Source organism: Mesoplodon mirus (assembly GCF_964341445.2).
Source record: "Mesoplodon mirus genome assembly, chromosome: 12".
NCBI classification, from domain to species: domain Eukaryota; kingdom Metazoa; phylum Chordata; class Mammalia; order Artiodactyla; family Ziphiidae; genus Mesoplodon; species Mesoplodon mirus.
In genome coordinates this window covers 86165972-86193308 of record NC_138988.1, presented here as the reverse complement: position 1 = coordinate 86193308, position 27337 = coordinate 86165972, and the positions used below count along the sequence as shown (strand labels likewise).

At 39.3% G+C, this 27337-nt stretch overlaps 1 protein-coding gene across 3 annotated transcripts in view; it reads left to right on the top strand.

Moving 5' to 3' along the window:
* CARMIL1 (capping protein regulator and myosin 1 linker 1) overlaps nt 1-27337 on the top strand; it is a 322541-nt gene that overhangs the window by 203112 nt on the left and 92092 nt on the right. For all 3 annotated transcript variants that reach the window (XM_082637868.1, XM_082637867.1, XM_082637866.1), the window contains exons 16-23: nt 254-358; nt 5129-5198; nt 13676-13757; nt 14722-14821; nt 14923-14977; nt 19719-19891; nt 21465-21533; nt 24296-24389. In XM_082637868.1, coding sequence (XP_082493994.1) covers nt 254-358; nt 5129-5198; nt 13676-13757; nt 14722-14821; nt 14923-14977; nt 19719-19891; nt 21465-21533; nt 24296-24389 — 748 coding nt within the window. The remainder of the gene's footprint in view (nt 1-253; nt 359-5128; nt 5199-13675; nt 13758-14721; nt 14822-14922; nt 14978-19718; nt 19892-21464; nt 21534-24295; nt 24390-27337) is intronic.

Here is a 27337-nt window from a genome sequence, read left to right as displayed (position 1 = left end):
GAATAAAATGTTTTAAAGACTTAATGACATTTCTTAACCTCTCCTACATCATTTTTGAAAGTACACTGAATTAATTTATTTAACTTTCAGACATTTTGTTTCTTTTTACCTTTAAATTTCTACTGAAACACAACCAGTTCATGGATTATTTCACAGTGTTTGAATTTACCGATGAATAATTGTGCCAGTTTGGAAGCGGGGTGCAGAGATGGAAGTTTAACTGCATGTAAGACTCTCATGTTTTGTTTTTCAGGAAAGGAAAAGAAGTACCCCCATCTTTCAAGCAGTTTTTCAGTAGTTCTCTGGCTCTGACGCAAATCAACCTTTCAGGCACAAAACTGTCTCCTGAGCCCTTAAAGTGAGTGGTGAATTCATTTTCTCCAGAGGTTTTAACGTTCAGTTTGTTATTAGGAATGCGCTTGAGGGAAGGGAAAAAGACGTACAATCCTAAGACAGACAAGGCAGATAAAAATGCCTTTTTATTTTGGGTCACAAAGGAAGTCAGATTCTTTCTGAGTACATTGTATGCTGTTGATGTTATTGTATCTTCTATGAAAAAAAAAATCTTCCTTTGGTTTGTGACCTTGGCAGTAGCCACTGATCTATAAAAGTTGTGTTTCTGGGTACCATCACCTTTCTATTGACCTCTGTTCAGTCCATTTTAGGTATATTCTTGTGTGCATTTTAAAATCTATTAATTCTCAATATTTCTACTAACAGTAATAATCAAAGGCTATACACGTGTGTGCAACAGAAACAATTTTTAGGTGCTTTGTTTTCTGAATTACCTAGGTATCTATTTGTTTGGTATTTTTACTTGGCAGGCAACTTATGGGTTAATATCCTCAGTGTAGGTGTCATGGTAAAGTTGAACTTTTTAGAATAATTTGTTATCCTTGAATTTCTTTTCACCATTGCCAGAAATAATGAAAAGGACTATAGAATCTAATTCTCTCTGAGTCAAAAGAACATTTTCAAGTAGTTATGAATATCTACGTTGTCAGGTGTGTTCAAATGTATGCACAGATTTCTCCTTTCCTCAGCTGACATGTAAATCAGCATTCAATTGTTCCCTTGAAATTTGTATGAAATGTTAAAATCAATGTCTGCTATTCGTTCTACTAGAAAATTAATCATCTAATTTGTAAATTGCCTTTTCTTTTCTTTTTGAGAGGTGTGAAATTCTTGATTAGTGTTCTACAAAGTACCATATGACTAAAACAATGGATGCCTTTAAGAACAGTTGATCTACCTGTGCAAAAAAAAAAATCCTGATGTTATAGAGGCCTGTTTTTTTTTAAAAAAAAGGAAGAATTGAATCTTTGTATTAGAGATCTCTAAATATAACAGCTGCAGATTGTAAAAACATCATGATTAGGCTGTTTGTATGGATGTTAATAAAGCTATCAGCATCAGTATTCTAAAGGGTATCCATTATAATTTAACCACATTCATTCAACTGATATTTATTGAGCATTTACAACAGACTAGATGCCAGGAAGGCACTGAGTAGAAAGCAAAACCAGACTTGCTTTTATCACATCATATCAGCGGGAGATTAGCGTATTCAAAGTAGTTTTAGTGATAGGTACATGGTATACTAATTCAATGTTGCTGGTTCCTGTAAAATATAGAGTAGTTCTTCATTGATTAGTACAGTTGATTTTATAGAATAATCCTCACCACAACAACACTGGATTTACTGTACTTTATTATAGGTCAGTGTTAAATCTTGTGACCTGTTGTTATTTATGTTAATGTTTAATAATAAATCAGTACTGGCAGACCTCGGAGATGTTGTGGGTTTGGTTCCAGATCACAGCAATAAAGTGAATATTGCAATAAAGTGAGTCACATGAATTTGGGGGTTTCCTAGTGCATTTAAAAGTTATGTTTATAAAAAAAAAGTTACGTTTATACTATAGTGTAGTTTATTAAGTGTGCAATAGCATTATGTCCAAAAAAATGTACATATCTTAAATAAACACTTTATCACTAAACAATGCTAACCATCATCTGAGCCATCAGCGAGTCGTAATCTTTTTGCTGGTGGAGGGTTTGAAATATTGTAAGAATTACCAAAATGTGACACAGAGACATGAAGTGGGCAAATGCTGTTGAAAAAGTGGCACCAGTAGACTTGCTTCATGCGAATTGCCGTAAACCTTCAATATGTAAAAACACGCAATATCTGTGAAATGTAATACGATGAGGTATGCCCCTAGTCTCTTCAGGTCTGTGTTTTACTCAGTAAAAATTTTAATATGAGGAAAAAGGCTTCATGGCCAAAGATTCTGTAAACAAAATTCTGGATGTACATTTAATGTGATACTATAATTTGAAAAGATATAACAAAACTGAGGTGCTTGGGTTTGCCTGTGAGGGGGTGAGGATGGAAGGGAACTTGCCAAGCACTGCCCTAAGTTAGACACACACTGGGTGCTTACCCACAAACTGTCACCTTCAGTGTCCCCAGCCATGGGAAGGTATCATTATTCCTATTTTACAGCTGAGGAAATTGAAGCTCAGAGAAGCTAAGTAATTTGTGAAAACTCACTGCCATCGCAGGTTGGGTTTTCTGGGAAGCCACGTCAGAGATGGAGATTAGCATGTAGGATGTTTATTAGGAAGTGCTCTTGGAATCCCACCTGTGGAGGGGGAGCAGGAAGAAAGCAGGGTGGGACAGAGGGCAGGTTGAACTGGGGCTGTCACAGTGAAGACCTCAGCCAACCCGACGGGAGCTTTGTTGCTAGAATGTCGCTGAGCTGGGCGACGAGGCTGGGCCTTTATACCCCTGTGTTGATCAGTCCTTGGATACAGGCTGCCCCAGAAGCAGATGTGACCTTGGGCGAGGCACTTGTCTTGGGCTGAGGCAGCCCCCAAAGAGGACCGACAGCTGAGGGGGCTCTGGGAGGTACATTGCAGAGTCCACTGCTGTCAACCAGTGGACACTGGCTCAGTCCTGTTCCTAAACCCACATTGTATCCCCAAGCACCAAGAGGAGCAGAGGGAGGCCCTCATTTCTTAGAGGGAGATCAGTCGCCATAAGCGAGTAAGCTAAAGAAATGCAACTTCTTTTGATGTCATTGCTTATTTCATAGTTGTGTTTTTCCTTGGAGGCTCTTTTCTGTCCACATTAAAGTATTTCGGGGCTTTTTAAGAACATGGTGACGCTGCCAGAGCCGTGGAGATGAAATACAAATTCTTCTGTTACTCAGTTTGGCGCTAATGATTGAGGACCAAGAGGATCGCACTGTGAAGGCAGTTCACGCTGGGTTAAAATAAACAACACACCTTGTGATAGAGTTTTCCCCCAGAGCCTGCGATGCTTTGTTGTAGTTGTTCTGTTTTGTTTTACTAGGGACAGTTTCTGTGGGTTATTTATATTTGTCTCATGAGTCGTTACCTCTTAATCATTGGCCTTCTATAGTCAAGTATCTTAAAGGACACCATTTATTTCCTTGTCCTTAACCTACACGTCAGAAAAGTAGGAAGAGTTTTCCCTCCATCTAAGCACTATACAAATACAATGTTAAAATATGTGGCTAAGTCCTAGAAACTTAAAACTTAGAAATGTTGGGACCTCTTTGGTAATGTCCTGACTCTCCCATTTTGCTGATGAGAACCTGAGACACAGAGAGGAAAAGTGATGTCCTTCAGGCTACCCAACGCTCAGTACAGAGTCAGGACCTGAAGACAAGCCTTTTGGTTCTTAGTATCAATAGCTTTCAGTAGCTCAATACTGCCCCCAAGAAAGAAAGGGCGAAAAGGCACTTTTTAGGAAAAGAGAAATGCTTGAATAATTAATTGAACAGAGGCACACACACAGATGAGACATGCCCAGCCTTTTTCGTAGGATAGTGTTTTAGAAGAGGGGACAGCGAACTGGATTAAAGGAACGAAGAGACACGCAGTCCCCTTGACCTTCTTACCCACAGGGGTTGTTTTCGCAGCTGGGAGCAGCCAAGTTCTTGCACTCTGCCCACCTCGGGGATTCTCTCTCAGTGGATGAGACCAGAGAATCACTGGATGGGGGAAAATCTCAGAGATTTTGGCATGAAGTAATTCTCTACTTTCCCACCTCCCCCTTCCCCTGGGGTATTTTTGGAGTCTGCTCGTAGAGGTGCCTTTCCTGAGAACATTGAGAACAGGTAGTCACCCCCAGGTGGCAGTTGCCTTGGTTCTAATCTCTAGTATTTACAACTGTCTGCCTTGCATTATGGTTATTTGCACACATATTTGTTTCCTTTGCTTGAGATTGGCAACCCTCTCATGCTCATCTTTGTACTCCTCACAGGGCCTAGTTGAGGGTCTCTATTCCTTTCGGTGTAATTAATGGATGTGGGTGCATGTATGAAATTTTTGTTTCAAACCTGTTCAGTGGTGTTGGATTTTATAGGACTGACTTGTAAAAGTGGAGTCAATTCATTCTCTTACATATGAGATCCATGTGATGAGTCCAGTCTCCTCCACAAGCAGATAAGAAAAATCCTTTGTAGAGTGGTGATGGTGTTTATCCTGTGACCAGCCAGTAGTTGGATAGACAGGGAGGATCCTGCACTCAAACTCAAGACTAGTACCTTATCTTCCATGCTGTTACACCCTTACCCATCCCACCTCTGCAAGTCCTTTAACAAACTCATCAAGATATGATTTCACATCCTGGAATACTCTAGAGCCTGCCTTCCCCCATTAACATAACCCTTAGGGAAAACTAGCCTTACTTTGCTATTATGATAACAATTGCCTAATAATACTCTAAACATTATTAAAGGTGTTCTCAAGCAGATGCAGGGGGCAGTTTATCTGTGATGAACACAGTTTAATTTCAGTGTGCAATTAGGAGCACTGTTTGTTTATTTCCTTAGGAATAGCAGCTCTGTCGGGTTTTGCATTTATGAGGGACCTGCTCCGTGTCAAACAGAAGAATGTTTCCCTGTCATTTTTGTCACTACTCTTGGTGGGTGGAAACGCAGTTGGCATTTTAAAAAGTGAGATGCTGCTTGGTGCTTGACCTATGATTCAGAAAAGGCCTTCTTCTTTCTCTGGGTTTTGTTCAGTGTGCTTACACATTTTTAGAGCAACAAGTGGAATTTTTATCTAAAGTGTGTGTGTTTCCTCCCCTCAGAGCGCTGTTATTGGGCCTGGCTTGTAATCATAACTTGAAGAGAGTTTCTCTTGATCTCAGCAACTGTGAGGTAAGAACACCTTTAGATGATGCACTAGAATAGATAATAGCCTGAAAATTGCTTTGTCTTTTTCCTGGAAACAGTGTGATACTGGGATTCCAGATGGTATACAAGAAGCAGAATAACACACTTCATAGCAATTTCTGATGTTCTGTATATTGTGAGTTTTATCTACAAACAGCCATGGAACACCTTTCAGAAAGCAGTCAAATGTGCTTTTAATGACTTTTCTTTTTCTCCCCTTCTTCATGCCAGTTGCTTAAGTATTTTATGATGAAACTTGGAGATATCAAGCCTAAAACTAGCTTTACCATCAGGAAAATTGTACCATACAGCCTTCCTTGCAGGGGCCAGATGTGTACAGCCTAACTTGGATTTGGAGAGTGTGAAAGGGAAGATCTTTGTCATTAATTTTGCTTTTTTAATATCTTCATTTTAAAACAGGAAAATTAAGATGCTTCTCAAAATTATAGTAACTACAAGCAGTTTCTATCAAAGTACACACAGAAGAATTGAGACTAAAAGCTTCTACATTTTAGAGGGTACCTGAACTTTTTCGCTATCTTGGAACTTTTAGTTTGTGTGGAGATTAGTAAGAAAATACCCGGGTACAAACTATCCAGCCTCTTCAGAGCCTGACTTTACCCACCATGTCAAACTTGGTGCCTTTTCTCAGGGCTGGAGGTGGGAGTTTATTCATTCCTATTCTTGGGCCTTTATACCCACTCTTCTCTCTTTCTGGAACACTCCTGCCATGTTGCTCTTTTTCGCCAAGGCCTCCCTCTCTTTGAGGATCTAGTTCAGGTCCTGTCTCCTCTGTACCTGCATCAGATCCCTACTGTTTGATCTGAGTTTGGCCATGACTAGCTATGCAATCCTGGGTGAATTACTTGATAGCGTTACATCTCAATTTCTGCATCTGCGAAAAGGAAACAACATTAATGCCTCTCCTAGTAGGTTGTTATGAGGTTTAAAAGAGCTCTTCTTTGAAATGTGATGCTTAGAACGTCCAGTACCTATAAAGGTTGTTCCCTATTGTTGCTTATCTGTCTGTACATTTCTTCCCTGACTGCTTCGGCACTTTGTGGTCTTACTGTTTTCTAATTGTCTAGTACTTAACGACGGTGACATGCATTTGGACACTGAACCACGTGTAGTGCCTTGCGCAATTATTAAATTGGCTCCTGTATGCTTTCCCAGCTGGGTTGTGACTTTATGGAAGGCAGTATTTGTGTCTTACTTTGCTTTGTGTTTCCTTTAGCCACTAACAAGATGCTGAGCACTAAGCCAACACTAAATATTGAAGATTAATGCTTTACCTCTCTGAAAATTCTAGAAACTGACAAGTCTGAAATCAGCTATATAAATTGTTAGTGCAGGATTTTTTATTAATTTTGAGCTGGGGTGAATGCCAACTGTGTGTGATTTACTAGTCTTTTTGTTTGTTAGGGGGAGTGGGGGGAATGGAAAATCCTAAAAACCTAACCTGGCATTGTGAAATTTTTATGTGCAAATTAATGCTGTTTCATTTATAATGACAGACCGTAAAACAGAAACTAGCTCTGGTAATATGAATTAATTATTTGTTTACCAGCGCTTAATATTAAGGGCATGCCAATAATAAAAATTCCTTATGAGGGAAGGCATAAGACGAATGAGGATAGAAAGGGTTATTCTATTAAAAACAAGTTGGTATAACCTCGATTGCTCTGTTAGATCAAAATACTGAATTAGCAGTAACCCATATGCTTTACTATCCCGATTAAAGATCATGATTGCTACCAGTATAACATCATTCATTTAATTCTGGAATCAAAACTGGAATGGACATAAGTGATCATCTGATTCTCATGCTTATTGATGAGGAAACTGAGGTCTAAAGAAGCTGAAATAATCCAGCTCACTAATGGCAGAGCCGTAATCAAAGTATGCTCTCCTGATTGTTGTTAATACTAGTAATTATTAGAATATTATACAATTAGACATTTTCTTCTCAGATAAGTTGATAGGTGCCATATGCCCAAAGAACACCGTGTTAGATTGTCACACAGCTTCTTTTTTAAACTCCTTTGTGATCCTATTCAGAATAACTTTCAGAGACAGTTATATTTGGTGAACCATATAAAACTGACATTTTTGTGGGTCAAAAATGGCAGACAACTATGGAGAACAGTATGGAGATTCCTTAAAAAACTAAAAATAGAACTACCATATGACCCAGCAATCCCACTACTGGGCATATACCCTGAGAAAACCATAATTCAAAAAGAGTCATGTACCACAATGTTCATTGCAGCTCTATTTACAATAACCAGGACATGGAAGCAACCTATGTGTCCATCGACAAATGAATGGATAAAGAAGATGTGGCACATATATACAATGGAATACTATACAGCCATAAAAAGAAACGAAATTGAGTTATTTGTAATGAGGTGGATGGACCTAGAGTCTGTCATAGAGAGTGAAGTAAGCCAGAAAGAGAAAAACAGATACCATACTAACACATATATATGGAATCTAAAAAGAAAAATGGTTCTGAAGAATCTAGGGGCAGGACAGGAATAAAGATTCAGACGTAGAGAATGGACTTGAGGATATGGGGAGGGGGAAGGGTAAGCTGGGACGAAGTGAGAGAGTGGCATGGACATATATACACTACCAAATGTAAAATAGATAGCTAGTGGGAAGCAGCCACATAGCACAGGGAGATCAGCTCGGTGCTTTGTGACCACCTAGAGGGGTGGGATAGGGAGGATGGGAGGGAGACGCAAGAGGGAGGAGATATGGGGATATATGTATATGCATAGCTGATTCACTTTGTTATAAAGCAGAAACTAACACACCATTTTAAAGCAATTATACTCCAATAAAGATGTTAAAAAAATATTTTACACAAATGGAAGGAAAAAATGGCAGACTATTGGCAGTTTCATATGGATCCATCAAATGGCTAGTAGACTTTTTCCTTTATAATTTTTCTTAATAAAGCAGGAATCCAGATCAAATTCTGATGGTAGGATTGACCATTATTGTGCTGATAATTCCAACTTCATTTTGGCCATTCATTTATGAATTATATGATAAAATGATACTGCTGAGATGGGGACCCCTTAATACCCCTTAATACTACCTTAGTGCCATGTTCCACCACCTTATAGCTTGAATCACAGTACTGGTGACCACGTTTATTAACTCACACATTGTATTGCTGCTCATAAAAATTAATGAAACACAAAATTATTTTTGTAAATTAAGGTGTCTTGTGATATTTTTCTTCTTAAAGCTAGATGTCCAAATTTAACTAGGTTTCACTTTGCTCATCTCCATGATACAGTAAACCTCTTTCCTATAAAGGTACTAGAAGTTACAATGTTTTCTGTTTAGAATGCTTGGCACTTAGAGTATTAACTACTACTCCTTAAATCATTCATTGCTTCAGAATTTATGTAATGCTCTTGGAAAAAAGCTTTCACTAACTTGGAAGTTTAAAATTATGCATATGTGAATTTTTTCTGTTCATTCTCTATTTAGCCACAGTAGACACAGCCTTCTTTACTCTCATTATCATGCCAGTCAAAACCATGGAAGAATTCATCACTTAATGATGAATAAAAAGAACCTGATGATCAGATAAATGCCCCCACCTGTGGTGGGTTGGGGGGATAGAAGCTTCACCCTGATGCCATAATCATCTCGGGAAGTCATTTCTACAGGGGTGGCTTACTCAAGGTGAGGGACTGACAGACCTAAAAGGTCAAATGTCTGTTGTATAATACTGGGGAGTTTCAGATGTGGGCACTGTATGAGTTCAGTGCCCCCTACAGATACCTCTAAGTACAATAGTCTACCCAAACCATGGAATACCTTGAAAATTTTTTTCATATTTATAAATAGATCACTTATTCTATTATAAAACAGCTGCTTTCCACTGATTAACTTTAAAATTAGGTTTATATGGGTGTCATAGAAAGTAAACGACCATCATCTAAAATCGTGGTTGAGTTTATTTGGAGGAGAGAGACTGTAACCTTGAAATAGGAATTAAAAGTGTCTAGACAGGAAACTTAGAATAACTTTCCTTAAGCAAATTATTTTGTTTTTACCATTTACTGATTTCTTTACTTTTCACGTTTACCTTTCTTGGTGTGTTATCCTTCAGTACTGCCCTGAAAGAGGCATTTCACATTCATCAGTTTGAATGAGAGAGATTTACACTAAATGCTATTAAAAAAAAAAAGTTTCATGCAGATATTTATAAATTATGGAGTTGCTTTCCTACAACACAAACATCCTTGATATTTAGAAACTTCAATCCAAAATTTGGGGCTGTAATCTTTTGCTCTGTGAGGGCTCAGCTAGTCAGTACTGAAATTAACCTTTCATTTACAGATAACTTCTCTACTTAGAGAAAAAAAAACTTACCTGTTTCACATTAATTGTGTTATCATTTCATTTTCTTGGTCTTTTAGTACCAGAAAAGTTTTCTTTGAGAAGAATAAGAAAATGACTCAGAGTAGTCATGGAAGGCAAGAGAGTGTCATAGCAAACAAAGGGGGGGCACTTTGGGATCCAAAAGATTCCCTTCTTTCAGCCCTCATTTTTCACATGTGGAATGGGGATTAGACGGTCATCCCTCAGTATCCGCTGGGGATGGGTTTGGGGAGCTCCCACAGATATCAGAATGCACAGATGCTCAAGTCCCCCATGTAAACTAGTGGAGTACAATAGGTACAGTTGGCTTCCATATCTGCAGGTTTTGCATCTGCTTGTTCAACCAACCTAGGACTGAAATTTTGCAGAGGGCTGACTGTAATCGTTTGCTGAGATAGTATTGGCACAATGCCAAGCCCAGGGTAACTATCTTTATTAAACCATTTAAAAAAAATCACCTTCAAAGCTGTTTTAAATCTCTCAAGAATAATTAGTCTCATCAATTTATAGGCACACCTGGTTTTGGACACAAAACAGCATTACCCTCTACAGCCAGGCTCTGAATGGCCTGTGGCTGATCCCAACTCACTCTCAAAGCGTAAGGACTTAGCATCTGTGCAGACGTTCAGAGAAATGTGTGTGTTCCCTTGTCCTCAAGGTTAGTTCCAAAACAAGAGTTTCAAAACTCTTTTATATATGGTGATAGTGATGTTGACATCCATATGCGTTCTCCCCATGTACCCCTCTGCCTGAAAGGAGGCAATGGGTGTATGCATCCTGGCTTGTGTTTAAAAATTGTATTACTTCATAGTCATACTTCAAGGGAAGAATAAGTCAGTGCTGGGACTGAATTCTTCAAGCTTAATCTCCTTCCAAGTGAGAGGAAAATCTCTGATACTTCAGAGAAGACGTAAAGGCTAGCCATAACTGAGGATTTGTTGCAGTCTGGATGTGGGAGTTGGTTCTTTTAAGGAGAAATTTTCCTGCACATTATGCCATATTCATTGCAATGTGCTTTGATGATGAGTAGAAAAAAGAGCATCAGATATTAAAATTTGTAACAAGTAGGACATTGCAGCAAGTCACTAGTAACTTTTCAGGCAATTCCATTCAATTTGATAGTCATTCAGCCAGCTCTGAGGTGAGAAGGCGGGTCTGCTTGTGTGTGTTGAGCATCATCATTGCTGTACCCCTTGCTATCACTTTCCTGTTAGGCTGGGTATGGAATACAAAATGGAAAATGTTTCACCACAGGATGGACATAAGCAATATAATGCATGCAACTATTTGGAAATGCAAGTATTTCCATTCTCTTGGAAATGACAGTATGTATATAGTTGACCCTTGAACAACACGGGTTTGAACTGCATGGGTCCACTTACATGTGGATTTTTTTTCACTAAATACCTCCTATAGTACTACATCGTGGTTGGTTGAATCTGCACGTGGGGAAGGAACCACAGATACTGAGGGCCAACTGTAAAGTTATACTTGGATTTCTGATTGTGTGGAGGGTTGGCCCCCCCAACTCCCCTCACCCCAGTGTTGTTCAAGGGTCAGTTGTATTATATATCTTTCTTGGGTTCTAAATTACCTTTTGGCATCAAACCCTGCTAGCGAGGATATGTTGAACTGGATCACGTCAAACCATTTTCTGTTCTTGGAGAATCTTATAGTATTCACAGTTTCATGTGAGAAAATTTCCTAGGATAGAAATTATTTTTTCATTAAAAATGGAACCCCTATAGAGGACAAGTGATAAATAGGGAGGTTATTTTATATTTAAACCTGTAATATTTGCCACCTCTTTTTAAATGGCAAGTGCTCTTGAGGAAGGAAAATGAATTATTAAAAGTTCTCTAGATTTTAGTGTCCTGGTTTCTGTACCCATTATGGATGTTTTTGTATTAGATAGAACTGTTCACTTAGAACTATGAGTAACATCTGAAATATTCCACCTTCCTTGAGTGAGACCACACTTCTCTTGAAAGAAATGTGATTTTATTTTTAACATTTCAAAAAGTATTGAGTGATTCAGTCACATTTACTCCTCTTTGATCTTGCTTTCTTTTTAAATAATGCTAGTGTGTGGGATCCAAATGAGGGTAATTTAAAACCAGTTTTACATGCATACATGCAGACACAGCGTCTAATTATGCAAATTTGTTTAAAAGGATTTTCATTTACAGTAATGGAAAAGCTTTTACTGTTTTGGGAAAGCCTTAAGCTTTGGGGGAATTTTAGGCATCTAATAACCTGTGAGTTCAATCGAATGTTCTTGTGACTGAAGGTCAGTTATTTTCTTCTTTAAGTTTTGGATTTTTGTTTTGGGAGTTTATTTTAGTTCAAGTGTTTTTTCTGACTCTGCTTTTTTACATCGTGTGTTGATAGAGACGTCTACTTCTCTGTTCTTATTCTGCTTACTTAACATTTTTTGTTTTTTCTCCTTGGGCTTTCCTTAGCTTGGCCATTGTGTAAGTACTTTATGAATCAATAAATTAGGGTGTGTTGACATTTTTAGTATTGGAAAATGTTAATATTATGCTACAGTATCAGTCAGGAGTATTTGTAAAATAAACAGAATTGAGCACTGAAATCTCACCTTTATTTTCCATTTTTGCAAATGGAATCTTTTTACTATACATTATAATAAGTAGAGATTTTGTTGTAGAAATTTGATTTCTCAACAGAGAAATCACTAACAGCAAATAATGAAATTGTAAAAACTTATGTTTGTCTTCTCAAAAGCATAATTTTTTTCATGTTCTGAAAATCAAATTATGTTCCTTAGAAGTATTTGCCTAAATTATTTCCTGCTTTAATATTGACATAGTCTACATATAATATTCACTTCTTCAAATATTAACAAACTGTGACCTGGAACAGTGTTTCTCAAATCTATTTGTGAAGAACCTGGTGTTGTTTTTTAATTTACAACCAATCATAAACCAGTACTTTGGCAAAAATATAATAAAAATGGCCATAGCTCCACACACTGGATTTGTAGCCCTGCAGCTGTGGAGTTGGTTGGCCTTGGTTTCCCTGAAGTGTGTAGACCAGCCTCCTGGGGAGGTCTGCCTCTGTGTGACACTCCCTGTCAGAGTTCACATCAGGCACCTCACCGTGATCTGCTGTTACCTGAAAAAGTAGAAAGGACTGAATTTAAACACTCCAGCTGAAATACTCCTGAATGAAGCAGTTCCAAAGATCTGTGCAATATTCTGCTTAACGTGCAAGCAGCCAGGGAAATTGGCAGGGTTTGGTCCAGAGTACCGCAGACATATTTCATCTAAAATAGTGAAATAAGGATTCTTTAAATTTTTACATCAAAACTTTGAACAAGTAGAAAGTGTTATCAATTTGGTATAGAATTTTTACATAAATTTTAATTTTCTTAAGTGAATAGAGAAACTACCATGTTCCTTGGCACATAGTAGGTTCCCAATAAATGTATTTCTTTTCCCTTATTAGATCGTAAGTTTACTGAACAAAGGTCCACAGCTTGGGAAACTGCATCCTGCACAGTGTTTTACACATAGTAGGAACTCAGATAGTTGCTGAACGGAAAACAAAAATACTCTGACCTCTGTAAAATATGCTTTTGGTTTTATGGGAAAAGATGAAAAGTATTTTATAGGTCTTTACTGTCTCCTTTGGTTGTTTTGCTGCTACGTGGTGGAGAGTTATACCTTGAAATCTGTAATAATCAAATAAAATAGTAGCAGTTTCTAATGTATAAAAGGGATTTGTTAGCTTTCCAAAAGTCAGAAATGAAGAAAATTCTTGTGTGTTGATGGAGACCATCTTGGCAATGGTGACGCAGAGTGGCCTCTGTCTTCTGTTTCTTTTTCTAATGATTTTCAGACTTATGTGAGATGGGAAACCATATAATGACTAGTGATTAGCTTTTTACATTGATGATAGCTTTTTTGGAGTTGATAAGTTTTCACTTTTTCTTTGGTGCTAACTTTGAGACTATATCTCCTATTTTTCATTTTTTTGGCTTTACCCCTCCAGTGACCACTTTACCTGTTTGGTTTGTGTTTCTCTAGCTGAGATCTGGAGGTGCGCAGGTATTAGAAGGCTGCATCGCCGAAATCCACAACATCACCAGCCTAGACATCTCTGATAATGGTAAGTCAGAAATCAGAGAAGAAAAGACATAGAAATGTTATTTGAAGCAAGTTGGTAAAGGGAAAATAATCTTCTAGCCCAATCTAGATGACACCTTAATAAAATTGTTATTTCACTTCTTGACTAGAGGACCTTTTTTTTTTTTTTTTTTTTTTTTTTGCGGTATGCGGGCCTCTCACTGTTGTGGCCTCTCCCGTTGCGGAGCACAGGCTCCGGACGCGCAGGCCCAGCGGCCATGGCTCACGGGCCCAGCCGCTCCGCGGCACATGGGATCCTCCCAGACCGGGGCACGAACCCGTATCCCCTGCATCGGCAGGCGGACTCTCAACCACTGCGCCACCAGGGAGGCCCTAGAGGACCTTTTAATTTAACAGAGTTTATTTATGGAATAATTCTGTGCCAAAGTCTTACTAAGATTTTTCCATGGCCAAAAATGAAAAGTCTATGCAGTAAAACAATTCAGACCAAAAAAACAAAAAGTTGTCATCAATACATTGATAAAGATCTGAGTTCAACCTTTTGCATGCTTAGTGGTAATAAGTGGTAGTAGCATGTGCGTATGAACTTACATAGACAAGAATGCAGTATGAATTTGCATAGACAACTTTAACTGCAGTTACCTCCCAGTGAACAGTATGTCAGAATCTTCTTTCACAAAGGGATGGGGAGAGATGACATTTTCTGCTGTCATGCCTCCCCATTCCTTGTTGACTTTATTTAGCCACTGATTGCATAAGAGATTTAGATAAGTCTTTGTGGAGAATGAGTTTATCCCTGTGAAATAAGAGGACATAAAAAGCGGACAAAGAGTTCCATTGATGGGGGGTTGGGGGAAAAAGGATTAACATCTCAGGACAGTACAGAAAGTCATCCACTGCCTTGCACCTTTGTTGAATTGTGCTGCACCTGTGAATTTATTTATCCACATGTGTGTTGATTCTCCATTTACTCTGATTCTTTCTAGGTTTAGAATCTGACCTATCTACCTTAATAGTGTGGCTCAGTAAAAACAGATCCATACAACACCTGGCGTTAGGCAAAAATTTTAATAATATGAAATCCAAGTAAGAGTTTTGCATTTTTTTATATGACAATGATGAAAATAACCAGCCTCCTGAAAGCTTTTGATTTGATTCCACTGTCCACATCTTTAAAATCTCTTTAGAAATCTGACACCTGTGTTGGACAACTTAGTACAGATGATTCAAGATGAAGAATCAGTGAGTATTATTTTTAAGTCTTGCCTAAAATCTGCCGTTTCTTGCTGTTCTTACTAATTATGTCTGCTGGGTTAATGCAGATATGCTTTCAGATAATTTTATCTCTGTATACATTTTCTATTGTTATTGTTTTTAAGTACAATAAATATTTATGCTTTAGTACAGTTTTGGAGTGTACTTAAAATTTACCTACTCTTCACTTTATTCAGCTTATCACTAATTAAAGGAAGATTGTAACTAATAGATGAAAAGACGTATACATTGACTCCTAAGCCCATCTTTTAATAAGCCTTACTACTTCCTAGCTTCAGCTAATACACTAATCTGAATTTTTACTCTCTAGTTGACTTTATAACCTTCTATCATGTTGAGAAATGCCATGTTGCTAATTTGAATTTCATCTAGTAATTATGCAGAATTACAAGAGACTAATAAGAAAGTTGTCCCCTATCTTAAGTTGTGTCTAGAACTCTAATAATCCTTCTTCTATTTTTATTTCCTTTAGTTGTTCCTGGCTAAGACTCGGTTCAGGGTAAAGAAATTTAATTTCAAATAGTATCCTATTTGGCTGCCCTTAGAAATGCATTAGGATAAAGGAAGATATTTTATGGACAAAGTGAGAAGCACTCTACCGTTAATTCCTTTCACTGAAACCTGGTGCATCACATCTTATATTTTACTGATGCTCTTTAAGATTTTGTCCCTTTCCCATCTTAGTCCTATTCAGCCACCAAAGAGCTTTTATGGTTCCTAAAATCCAAATCAATTTGTATAATGAAGATTCATATTATTCATGTTTGGTGATAGCTACTTTTGTAGGTCATAAAAGAGTGATTTCCTGTATTAATCATGTGAGATATGTCACATTTAAAAAAAGTATCATTTCGGGACTTCCTTGGCAGTCCAGTGGTTAAGACATTGCCTTCCAGCGCAGGGGGTGCAGGTTCAGTCCCTGGTGGGGGAACTAAGATTCCCACATGCCTCGCGGCCAAAAAACCAAAACATAAAACAGAAGCAATATTGTAACATATTCAATAAAGACTTTAAAAATGGTCCACATCAAAAAAAAATCTTTAAAAAAAAAGTATCATTTCCCATTTTGAATTCATGTAGGGTTATAGCAAATTCTATAACTGTAAGCTAAATTTTTGGAGAAAGCCATGCGGTCAGGAGAGATGGAGACTGGTACTTTTCCTTGCTTACCCTTGCCCACATCTCTTTGTGGAGCTCTGACCTGGAGGGCAGGAGAAAATTCTGTTGTCCTGCCTCTTCATTGTGTGGATATAATTTCCAACCTGTGGACTAGAAATGAAGCTCATTATTATTTAATGAATTCAGACACTTCTCTTTGTCCTCATTTGCTAATAAACCCCATATTTTGTTACTCTTATACTGGGTTATTAAAGTTAGAGGCATAATTAGAATGTAATTTACACTTTTCAGAATTCATGCAGTTTGTTTTACATATTTAATTTGACTTTATACCACCCTGCTGTATTTGAGATTTTGATTTCCTAGTACTGGCCCAGTTTTAAAAGGTTGGGGAAGCCAGTATTACAGAATCATATATATATATATATATATATTTTTTTTTTTTTTTTTTTTTGGCGGTACGTGGGCCTCTCACTGTTGTGGCCTCTCCCGTTGTGGAGCACAGGCTCCAGATGCGCAGGCTTAGCGGCCATGGCTCACGGGCCCAGCCGCTCTGCGGCATGTGGGATCTTCCCGAACCGGGGCACGAACCCGTGTCCCCTGCATCGGCAGGCGGACTCTCAACCACTGTGCCACCAGGGAAACCCTGCAGAATCATATTTAATAATCATTCCCAAATATTTGTTCCTTAGCACATATTTCAGGAAAATTTATATGTTATGAAAAATATATTTCTTAATTTCATGTTTTGCTTATTACACGAGGGTCTTCAAACTTTGTTCCTATAATTTTCAAAGTCTCTTACTCAAAGATAATCTTGCTATTTAAAGTACACCTAAAAACATATTCGCAGACGGTAAAGTCTGCTACAAAAATGTGAACTCTGTTATAAATTTGAAAAGTTGCTGCTAATAACGTACAGTGAAAAGCCTTTTATGTTCATATCACAGAAAAGTAGGTGGCTTTTTCAATAAGTAATTACATTCTTTTTATTTTTTTTCTACTTCTGAATCAGTAATGTGCAAAACTATTTAAAATGATTAGGAGTTCAGTCTTGTGACTATAAAAATTCCACCCATAACTGGGCACCATTGGGCTCATTTTTTGGTTTTATTTTTTTAAAGGTTTCTACATATAAAAAGTAAACTCTTTGCTTTTTACATTCTGACCTTGTGTCTGTAGAGCTTATTCTTAGACAGCGTGTGGAATACTTTATTCTCCCGATATTGCACAATATGTTCACTTGGACAACCTAGACGCACGGGCTCCCGTGTCGCCTTCAGCTTTAGACAGTGGTTGCCAGGCTGCTGCTCCCAGATTCGAGGGACGGTAACATTGAGGGGCCAAGATGACAGGGACTCTTGTTCTGAAGTATTACATACAAACCTGTGTTGTGAACAATGCAACAGTATGTGTTTGTCCTGGGAGTCCCTGTAGCAAGGAGACAGATTGTCAGATTAGGCATGTTCAGCTATGAACAGGAATAGTAAGATTTCAAATAGTAATGTTACCTGGAAGTGCAGTAAATCAAGAAGGGATGACCTTATGAATATGCATGCAATTTCGGCTGTTCTGTTCACATTAATGGCTCTACCTATTACTTTTAAGTGTTAATTGGGGTGTATTAAGGTTTGAATATAGTACTGGAATTAGTGCTCTCCAGCTTGGAGACTTGGCAGTTTTCCAGTATTAGGAAGAAGCCGTTATGCGTCATTTTTGTAGGCGTTGAATAGAGCTTATTGAAATGATGGGAGATGCGATTACAGCTTTTTATTAAAGCAGCATTGCTTATGTTTTCATTTAAAACATGAAGTTTCCTGAGTCTGAAGCATTTTTCATTTAGTTTTTTTTTCTATCTACTGGAACGTAGACGCTTAAGAAAATTGAAGCTCCCTCCCTAAACCTGCCTGAGTCTAAGATTATGCAGGCCTTTGGGCTGAGGTTTTAATTGACTTAGCGCTTACTATGCCATTTAACCTTAAAAAATTTGATTCTAATTTATATAATATTACCTTTTGATTTTACCATAGATGTATTACGTTTAGAAAACATGGTCAAATTTGGACAATAAGGATAATCACTCGGGAAAACTAGAACCAAATGCATAATGCCAGTTTGTGGACATACGAGTCTTGAAACTATCAACACTCTCATTCTGCCTCCTGAGCCTTTTGGCAGATGTGCCTGGAACAGGTGTTCTATTAGAAGTCCATGTTCAGTAGTTAAGTGGACACGAATATACCCCACGATTTGTGCGGGGATCCTACAAACCACCTAGGCACATCTCAAGAACCCCAGTCCCACGGGCCACCATGGAACCTGGTCATAGATGATCCTAGAAGCTGCTTCCAGCATCCATCTCCCTGTAATGTCCAAACTGCTTATGGAGTTAGCATATACAATTGTTGAATATGGCTGGGCCAGTGTAGACCACCGCAGGCAACCCAGAAGACATCCAAATCCCCTGGAGAAGTCTTAGTTCTGACTTTTAGAGTAACCTTGGCTTAAGTCCTGGAATTTGTACCACCTCATTAATTCAGTTATGGCTGTAATCAGGGATTGCAATTTAAATACCCACAGGGCTAGGAAGGTGACATAAACAAGTGTGAGCTGGGTGTAAGTAGGGAGCCCATTCTTTTTTTTTTTTTGGTCAGATACTCTGTAGGCCGAACAAAACATGCCTCCAGGCAGAGGGCTTTGTCTCTGGTTTAAATAGACAGTGAGTGGATTGGCTTGGGTTCATCACAGAGCTTACAGTAATGAAAAGGTCACACACATTTGACTTTTTTTCTTTAATTGTAAGTGTGTCTTTTGATTGGATCTTATAAGACAAAGCTAAGAGTGAGGATTAAAAAGATCTAGGAGAGCCAATAAGGGCAATGTTGTGTAGGAGTTGAAAACACAAAGTCTGTAACCAGCCTGTCTGGTTCCTATTCAGCTACTTTCTGTGTGACCTTGGTTGAATCACTTAACCTTTTTGTTTCTTACTTAAGAAGTAGGGATAACAATACCTAATATAATAATACCTAAGTATTAGGTTACTGGGAGGATTAAATGAGTAAATATATGTAAACAGCTTAAATAGTGGTTAAGTGTTCAGTAAATGTCAGTTATTATTGATCTTGGCTGGGTTTTATTTTGCACTTACTACTTCTAGTAATTTAGTACTAGTATTTCTCTACTAGTATTTTAAGATGTCCTTTGACCTTGCATAGAAATAAAATGGGTCAAGGGATAGTGTTGCCATACTGAAGTGCAGACATTTCTGTGTAGAATTTTTATTTCTTTCTTCCCATCCTCCACTTCAAAAGAGCTGGCATCTGCCACTCTGGGTATCTTTCCACAGCTTCCCTTAGAAGAGAGGTGGCTGATATTCAGCATTAAGACACAAGCTCTTCATGTTTGACTCCAAGGGTCCAGAACCTTCGGGTCCCATTCATCAGTGTCTTTTGGCCAGAAGTTTCCAAATGAGGCACTTTGTGTTTGTGCGGTGGGTCCCTCCCCTGATGGTTCTCCATGAAGTGGGTCCCAGCGAGCGGCAGCAGCTCTGACAACACCGTGTGAGCGCTGCCTGGTGTTCCCTCCACAGCCTCTGCAGTCCTTGTCCCTGGCTGACTCGAAACTCAAGAACGAGGTCACCATCATCATCAATGCCCTGGGAAGCAACACCTCCCTGACCACAGTGGACATCAGTGGGAATGGCATGGGGGACATGGGGGCAAAGATGCTGGCCAAAGCACTGCAGATCAACACCAAGCTCAGGTACGCAGGCCGGGCCCTCGGCCCCGAGGAGTGGATGCTGGTTCAAAGGAAGGTCTGGAAGAGGGTCTGACCCAGCAACCACTGGGGGGCCGGCTGTGTTCGCGTGAGGCCTGAGTTTCCCAGGCGACTAGCTGGGGAGCAGAAGCGACAGCTTCAAGTCTTTTTTCAAAATATGGAGGAGGGTGTTCCCAAATTTAGACACAGTCATTCCTTCAAACTGCTGTCTTAAAGATTTCCACTATGAGGTAAACCCGGCTGAGAACCATTGCAGTTTCCCATTTCACAGCAGCATTGGCAGCTGACTGATGTGTCGGGAAAGGCAGGGGGCAGCAGAGGAGGGGTTTGGGGGCAGAGCTGGGAAGACTGGAGGAATAACACGAGGGGCTTCCCTGTACTTGGTTGTGAGCCCAGCGTCTTATCTTCCCTTCCCACCCCTGCGACATAAAGACCTAAAACCCAAGGGATCCATGAAGTCTACTGTGTCAAAGGCAAGTTTGTACTGGATGCTAACTCTTCTGTTCAGTGGTTTTCATCCGTAGTGCTTCCCAAGCATGGCTTTTCTTAAGGATGAGCTATGCAGTAACCACTTCTCTTAGGGACTAGTTATCTGGTAACCATGTTACCATCCATCGTTCAGAGAGATCCAGTTGCTACCTAGCCCAGCAGTCTGGTGAAGGAAGAGTTAATTATTTACACTGCTCCTCAAGGGCTTTTTCTGGCTGTTTCCCTTGCTTCCCAGTGTAAGGCAGAGCCCGCACCTTCTGTCTAAACTGAAGGCAAAAGCCAAAATCTGCAGCAGTTTCTCTGAAGGTCAGTGTGTACGTGAAGAAGGTCGTTGAGGTTAGGAAGAGAAAGCAATTAGAGGTTGTGAGCCTGGGAGCGTTCAGACAAATAAAAGCCATTTCGTGTGTCAGGTGAATTGACAAATCCTAAAATACTTCTGAAGTATTCACATTCTGAAAGGAAAGTAATACTTCTTCCAAAATAGATTTTGTATTTAAAAAGTAAACCACCTCCTAGAGTAACTGAGGTTTATCAGCAGAGTGAACTCAGTTGCTGGGATTGCTGATCATATCACGTCAGGGCAATGATGAAATGTCAGAAAATATGACTACTTTGTCCCTCTAGTTGTTTAGAATAGAAAAAAGTCTCCGTATCTGGAATTCTTTATGTTGGACATGAGACTGTTTAGCCTCTTGTATAAATAGCTTCAGCCTCAGACTTGAATACTAGAATGCTGTTTGGAGAATATGTTGGGAGAATATCAGGGGAATCAGGTTTTAGGGCTTTCTGGCAAGCAAAGCATTAGGTGACTTAATGGTAAGTTAATGTGTGTGCTGTTGCTTTTAAGTATGGTTTTTTTCATAGTACTTGAGCAGAGAATGGCTTTGGAATCTAATGTTGGGGGAAATGCTCATCCTTGCTTTGTTTGAAACAAAGCTGAACATTATTCCTTGCTCATTGTACTAAAATACCTAGACAGTGTTGCCTATAAGAGATTTATCTGCAGTGGGAGAATCATTTCCTCCATTCTTAAGTCTCTGACGATTTATGTGATTTGGTTTCCAAACAGGACTGTTATATGGGACAAGAACAACATTACTGCCCAAGGCTTTCAAGATATAGCTGTTGCTATGGAAAAGTAAGTTTTACTTAGGACTTCTTTCTAGAAAAATAGGAAAGAACCAATGGTGTTTGTGTCTATGTGGGGTAATACAAGTAGCAGTAGATTGGGAATCAGAAGATCTGGGTCTGATTAGTCTCCTGCTAACCAGCCATGGGACCTGGGAAGACGTTGACTTTCCTCTGGTGTGAGTTTCTTCATCTATAAAATGAGAGCAGAGATGCTTATTCCACAGAACACACAAGATCATGGTTGCAGGGGGGTGGGGTGGAGGGTGCTACACAGCGGTCACCTTGCTTCTTTCTCCTTGTGGTTTTAAATCTCCTTCCACCGGATCTCACTTTTTTTGCCCAGGATGACAACTCTGAATCCAGTGGTGAGAAGAAAGCTGAGGTCCAGAAAATAAAAATGAAATTGATGAAATGGCAAGGCCAGGGCTCACTGGTCTCATTTCTGTAAAAGCCTTTTTTTTTTTATTACCTTCGTAACTAAAGTCTGCAACTATTATTTATTGTCAAATTTACTTTCCCAGTAAACTAAATGAGGAAAGAAGAATACAAATGTGGCTGAAAAAAATGCTAGAAATCTGTTTCTCTCTGAGCTTTTCAATGCTCATATTGTATTCGAATGGTAGAAACGATCAAAGCAGATTTATAGCATTAAAAATGAGAGATTACAAAATGTCGGAGGGAAATTAGGGGCCAGTAGCATAGAAGTTGGGCCTTTTAGGAGGGGGAGGGGGTGCTCATTATTTTGTGTTTTCCTCCATGCACGGCCCCTCAGGTGGAGCTGTCATGCCCAACATGGTGACCTGGATAAAAGCCGAGACCTGGAATTAGGAGCCCTCCATTCCGTCCCCAGCTCTGTCACCAATAAGCCTATGATCTTGAGCCTATGATCATTTCACCTCATTGATGAATTTTTCTTTTATAAAGTGAGAAATCACAGTAAATTATCTCTAAGTGGCTTCAGTTCTAAATCCCGTGGTTCTCCTTTAGCCAGGAAGTCAAAGTTGCTGCCATCACCGGCCATCACTAAACATGGATAAGGCAGCTTACACCATCAGCCATCATGGCCACCTCTCCTGGGAGACTTCTGTGGCTGCAGAACCTCCTGTAGTTACAGCTATTGCGCACAAAACCTTTGAATGGAAACATATATTTACAGATGGCTGCATTTGGGTGCTAACACCACAGCTGCCACTCTAATGATGTTGCAGACTGCCAGCCCAGGCAGGTCTTTGTGAGAAGCCAGGAGGACGCAGCCCCAACACTCCACATTTCCAGATTGAAAGTAGAACTCCCCGATCACAGTCTGTTATGTACTCTGTGCTACAAGATGCCAATGGTGTGAAATCACATTTGGTTTAAATAAACCACGCTGGTCTGAAGCATGATGAAAAGTGGATGAGGGAAAAGAAAATCTTCAAGGCTGCAAAAAGAGACGTATTATCTCTTAGTTTCAGTTGGCTGGTTCCTCTTAAGTCAAACAAAAGCAGTTTTGCTCAAACAAAGCTAAGGTAAAAATTAAAGTTATAGAAATAACAGCCTTGTCTTTGCTGATTATTTTACTTTAAGCCATCTTGTCAGTTGGACTGGATGAAGAACAGTTTTTTTTTTTTCCCCATTAGGTAACCATCCAGATTGGCTGCTTTTATTAAAATGACTGTTTATTTTCTTTATTATTTCTTCATTATTAGTACCTATTTTAGGAATTAGTTGTTAATTTATTCTTCCAGTAGAAGCCATTTGACTATCCATAAGAGTTACACCATGAGTTCTGCTTGGTGTTTAGAGACCTGAAACAAGCCAGCTGTGGGATGCCTAGGTACCAGTTGCCAACACGTGGCCCACAAGGTCATCCTTCCTGAGTGTCTTGTTGTAGAAACAGATGCATTTTGGTTGGGAGAGAGGAGGCATCTCCAGGTCTAGAGTTTGTGGTAGGGGAGCAGGTGTGAGTGTTCATCCAGACACATAGCACTTTGTAGCAAGTTCAGGAACACAGGCCAGAGTGCGGATTTAGAGTTCTCACACAAAAATGACTCACCCTTGCATTCTTGTGCCTAATCAGCCAGGCAACAGCCATGTGAGGTATTAAATAGACCCAGAGTTCCACAGTTGCTTTACTTGGTGTCTGGAGCCTGGGGCACTCGGGCTGATTTGGGGTGCCAGTTGCCAGGACCTGCAGAGGTCAGGTTGTTGAGCCAGCAGGAAGGTTTTCTAAAGACAGTCACTGGTCTTGGACTTGGTTATTTAAAGGAGCCCAGAGCCTGAACAGATTGTTTTTGTGGATGCTCACATCCTTGGCTTGGCGAGCAAATGTTTTGGTTCTATTTTGGGTTTTTCCTCTACCGTTCTGGGTCTGTCTGTCACGTTGTCACTGTGGTAATCAAGTTACCTTCAGATCTGTTGGTGACTAAAATTCAAGTAGCAAGTTGATGCTGGACTTTTTTCCTAGCCTTTCTCTCAGACCATCTCTCCAGTTCCAGTTTGAAAATCCTGTCCTTACTGTAATTGAAAACTGAAAGCAAAACAACAAAACCAGATTCCTTCAAGTTGTGTAGGTTTTGTAGACAGCGTGAATTGACGAGGTCACTTGTGGTGTCGCACAGGTGGTAGGAAAGAAGGCTGACCTGCAGTCAAGGGGCCTAAGATGGTCCGGTAGTTTACAATTTTCTAAGACACTCTGGCAACTCTCTTTTCGGATTTTAAAAAAGGGTGCTGAATTCAGATAATAGGAAGTTATTTTCAAATAAACATACCATTTTCTCCTTTTTCTAGGAACTACACGTTGAGATTTATGCCAATTCCTATGTATGATGCTTCTCAAGCCTTAAAAACAAACCCTGAAAAAACAGAAGAGGCTCTGCAGAAGGTATTGAAGGATCAGTGACTTAATTATAATAAATTCACATTCGAGTGGAATTGTGTGAATAATACATTCTGAACATATGAACAGTGCTTTGTATTTTACAAAGCTTTTTTCACATTAGCTTGTATTCTTATGATCGTGAATGGCATAATGCATGACTGGGGAAGGAATAAAATATAGACTAAAACTTGTCATGAAATTTAAGTGGAGTAAAATAACATACTTACAGCATCAACATGCCAGACTTAGGCGTGGATAACTCCCTCTTCATCCATTGGAGAATGTGTGCAAGTGAATGACAGCCAGCACAACCTTCATCTCCTTCATCCTCAACAGCGAGAGCCTTCCCTTCCTTCTTCATCGAGAAATTTAGGGCATTACTGAGATCTCGCTTTACCACCTTTGTCTATAAATGTGTCTGAATCCACACCCATGCCCACCTCCTTTCTGGCAACCCCAGAGGATGATGGGTACCTTCCCCTTCAAAGCCCAGCCATCTTCAGTGCCTTTGACCCCAACATCTCTGCCCTGTCCTGGAAACTTGCCCTGTGAGTCATTCCCTCGCTCTTTCATATCTTCATCCTTCTCGTTCTATGGTTATGGCTACCTTTCTCTCTACTTTTAGATGTGCTCAAATATTTCCCATCTGAGGAAACCTGCTCCACCTTTATTATGGTGTTATTTGGGAAATCTTCTAAATCTTTCTTCCCTCTTTGTTCTTTCATCTGGTGGTACCACCCTCTGTCCAGTCTCCTAAGCTTGTCTTTTTCCCCTTTATATCTTCTGTAGCCAATCAGTCACCAAGTTTACTGATTCTAGCGCATAAATCTCTTCATTAACTCTCCTTCCCTCTATTCCTATAACAGATGCCTTTATTCAAACCTCATCCTCTCTCACCAGGATGATTACATCCTCTTGTCTGTTTTCCATGCTGCAGTCAAAAATAGCCATCTTCCTTCACGGTGAAGTTGATCAGACTAATCCATTCCTCCTGGTGGCTTTTAGGATAAAGCCTGATCTCCTTAACTTATGATGTATTTCTGCCCAGGATCTGCCTCCTATTCACCGCCAACTTCATCTCTTACCAACCCTTAGTCTTTGTTTTGCTCTACCTCAGGGAACTTGTTAGAAATGCAAATTCTTGGGCCTCAGAAACTGGGGTGGGACTTAGCCATCTGTGTTTTTCTGAGTTGTCCTGATGATTGTAACATTTGAGAATCACTGCTCAAATCTAGATGATACTCATGCTTTCCCCACTACTGTGCATATCTGTTGAGATTGAAATCAAGGGTCAGTTCATCCAGGAAGACTTCTCGGAGTCCCTTTTCCCTGCTAGGTAGGTGGTCTTCTCACAATTTCCTGTGGTTCTCTCTGTCACTGGCCTTGTGGCATTGTTTTAAGTTACCTGCCTCTATTTTTTTTTTTTTTCTCCCAGCGACTGTGAGCTCTTTGAAGGCAGAGCCTATATTTTTCATCTTGTTTTATTCTCAGAAGCTAGTGCAGTACCTGGCATGCATGCATGGATGTTATTTAGACATTCAATGAATTAAAGGGAGTAAGGTTGGGAGTGGAGGGGAGAGGAAGCTGTGGTGTAGCAAAAGAAACCATCTAAGGTTTGGATTCAGAAGATCTGACTAAATCAAACTCTTCCCAGCATTGTAAGTTCAGTATGTATTTAATTCTTCTGAACTTTAGTTTCTCCATCTGCATAAAAAAATAAAGCTACACAGTAACTGTATTTAGCTGACACTTAGCATATAGTTTATACTGGGTGCCTGACACTATTTTAAATGATTTACGTAAATTAACATCTGTCATCTTTAAAATAAACCCATGAGGTAGGTTCTATTATATGCTCATTTTACAGATAAGAAAACTGAAGGACACAGTGATTAAGTAATTTGCCTAAGGTGTCCATGAGGATCAAATGAGGTGGTATATGTGAAAAGCAGTTTGTAGATGGTAAAGCAATATACAAATGTTCGATATCTTTACACTTTCCTAAAGGATATTAGTCAGCTTATAACAAAAGACATTCTACAGAAACAAGGTTTCTGGTTTCAGATTAGACATGTAAAGAGTTTGGAAGTCATCATTCCCATCCTCACAACAAGAAAAAAAAATCTTAAACAGAAAATCAGTGACTTTTCTTAGGTCTGCCAGAGAATTGAGGTTACAAGGCAAACTATCACCCTGGAAACTGGAGAGATGGTAATACAGAGAATCACAGAGAATCAAAGCTGAGATCAGCTCACCAGGGGCAGAAGCTAATGGAGCTGGTAGCTCAGAGGACTGCTTAAACAGTAATTGATGAATTGCTGGAGGCTTACTGTGGACTAGTTTAAGAGCTTAAAAAAAAAAAAAGAGGAAGCTAAATACTCCTAGGTGCTTAGTCTTAGGGAGGCCCTGACCTTTGCACAGGTTTTAGTTACAAGAACCCAAGTTATCACAGTGAAGATTGGAGGAGGATAATTCACTCATGTTTCTGGCAGGGGGAAGGGAAAAAGTAACCATTTTGAAATACACTCAGAGCATGCTCTTCTCCATAACAAAGGCCTACCCTCAAGAGAAACTATTCTACCAGAGCCTTATCTGACCTAGTAGAAGACAATTAGACCACTGCAGCCCCTTCCAGCCTTCCTGTTTCACATAAGGGAGGGAAAAAAAAAGGCCAAGAAACACTTCTGAAGGTCACAGTCCAGGGACTCAGGCCTGTTTTTTTTTTTTTTAAAAAAAGTCTAAATTTAATCATAAGATTATCAAATGCTTCCCCTCCCTATTATACTTACATCACATATCATTTATAATAACACTGAATTACAACTAAGCAAAGCTGTAAGACACTTTATTTAAGGAGACATTTCTAGGGAAACCCCAAAACAGCAGGGGAGACATAAACAAGGTAAATAAAGAAATTAACTGGCATATACAGTTACAGCAGACATTTACAA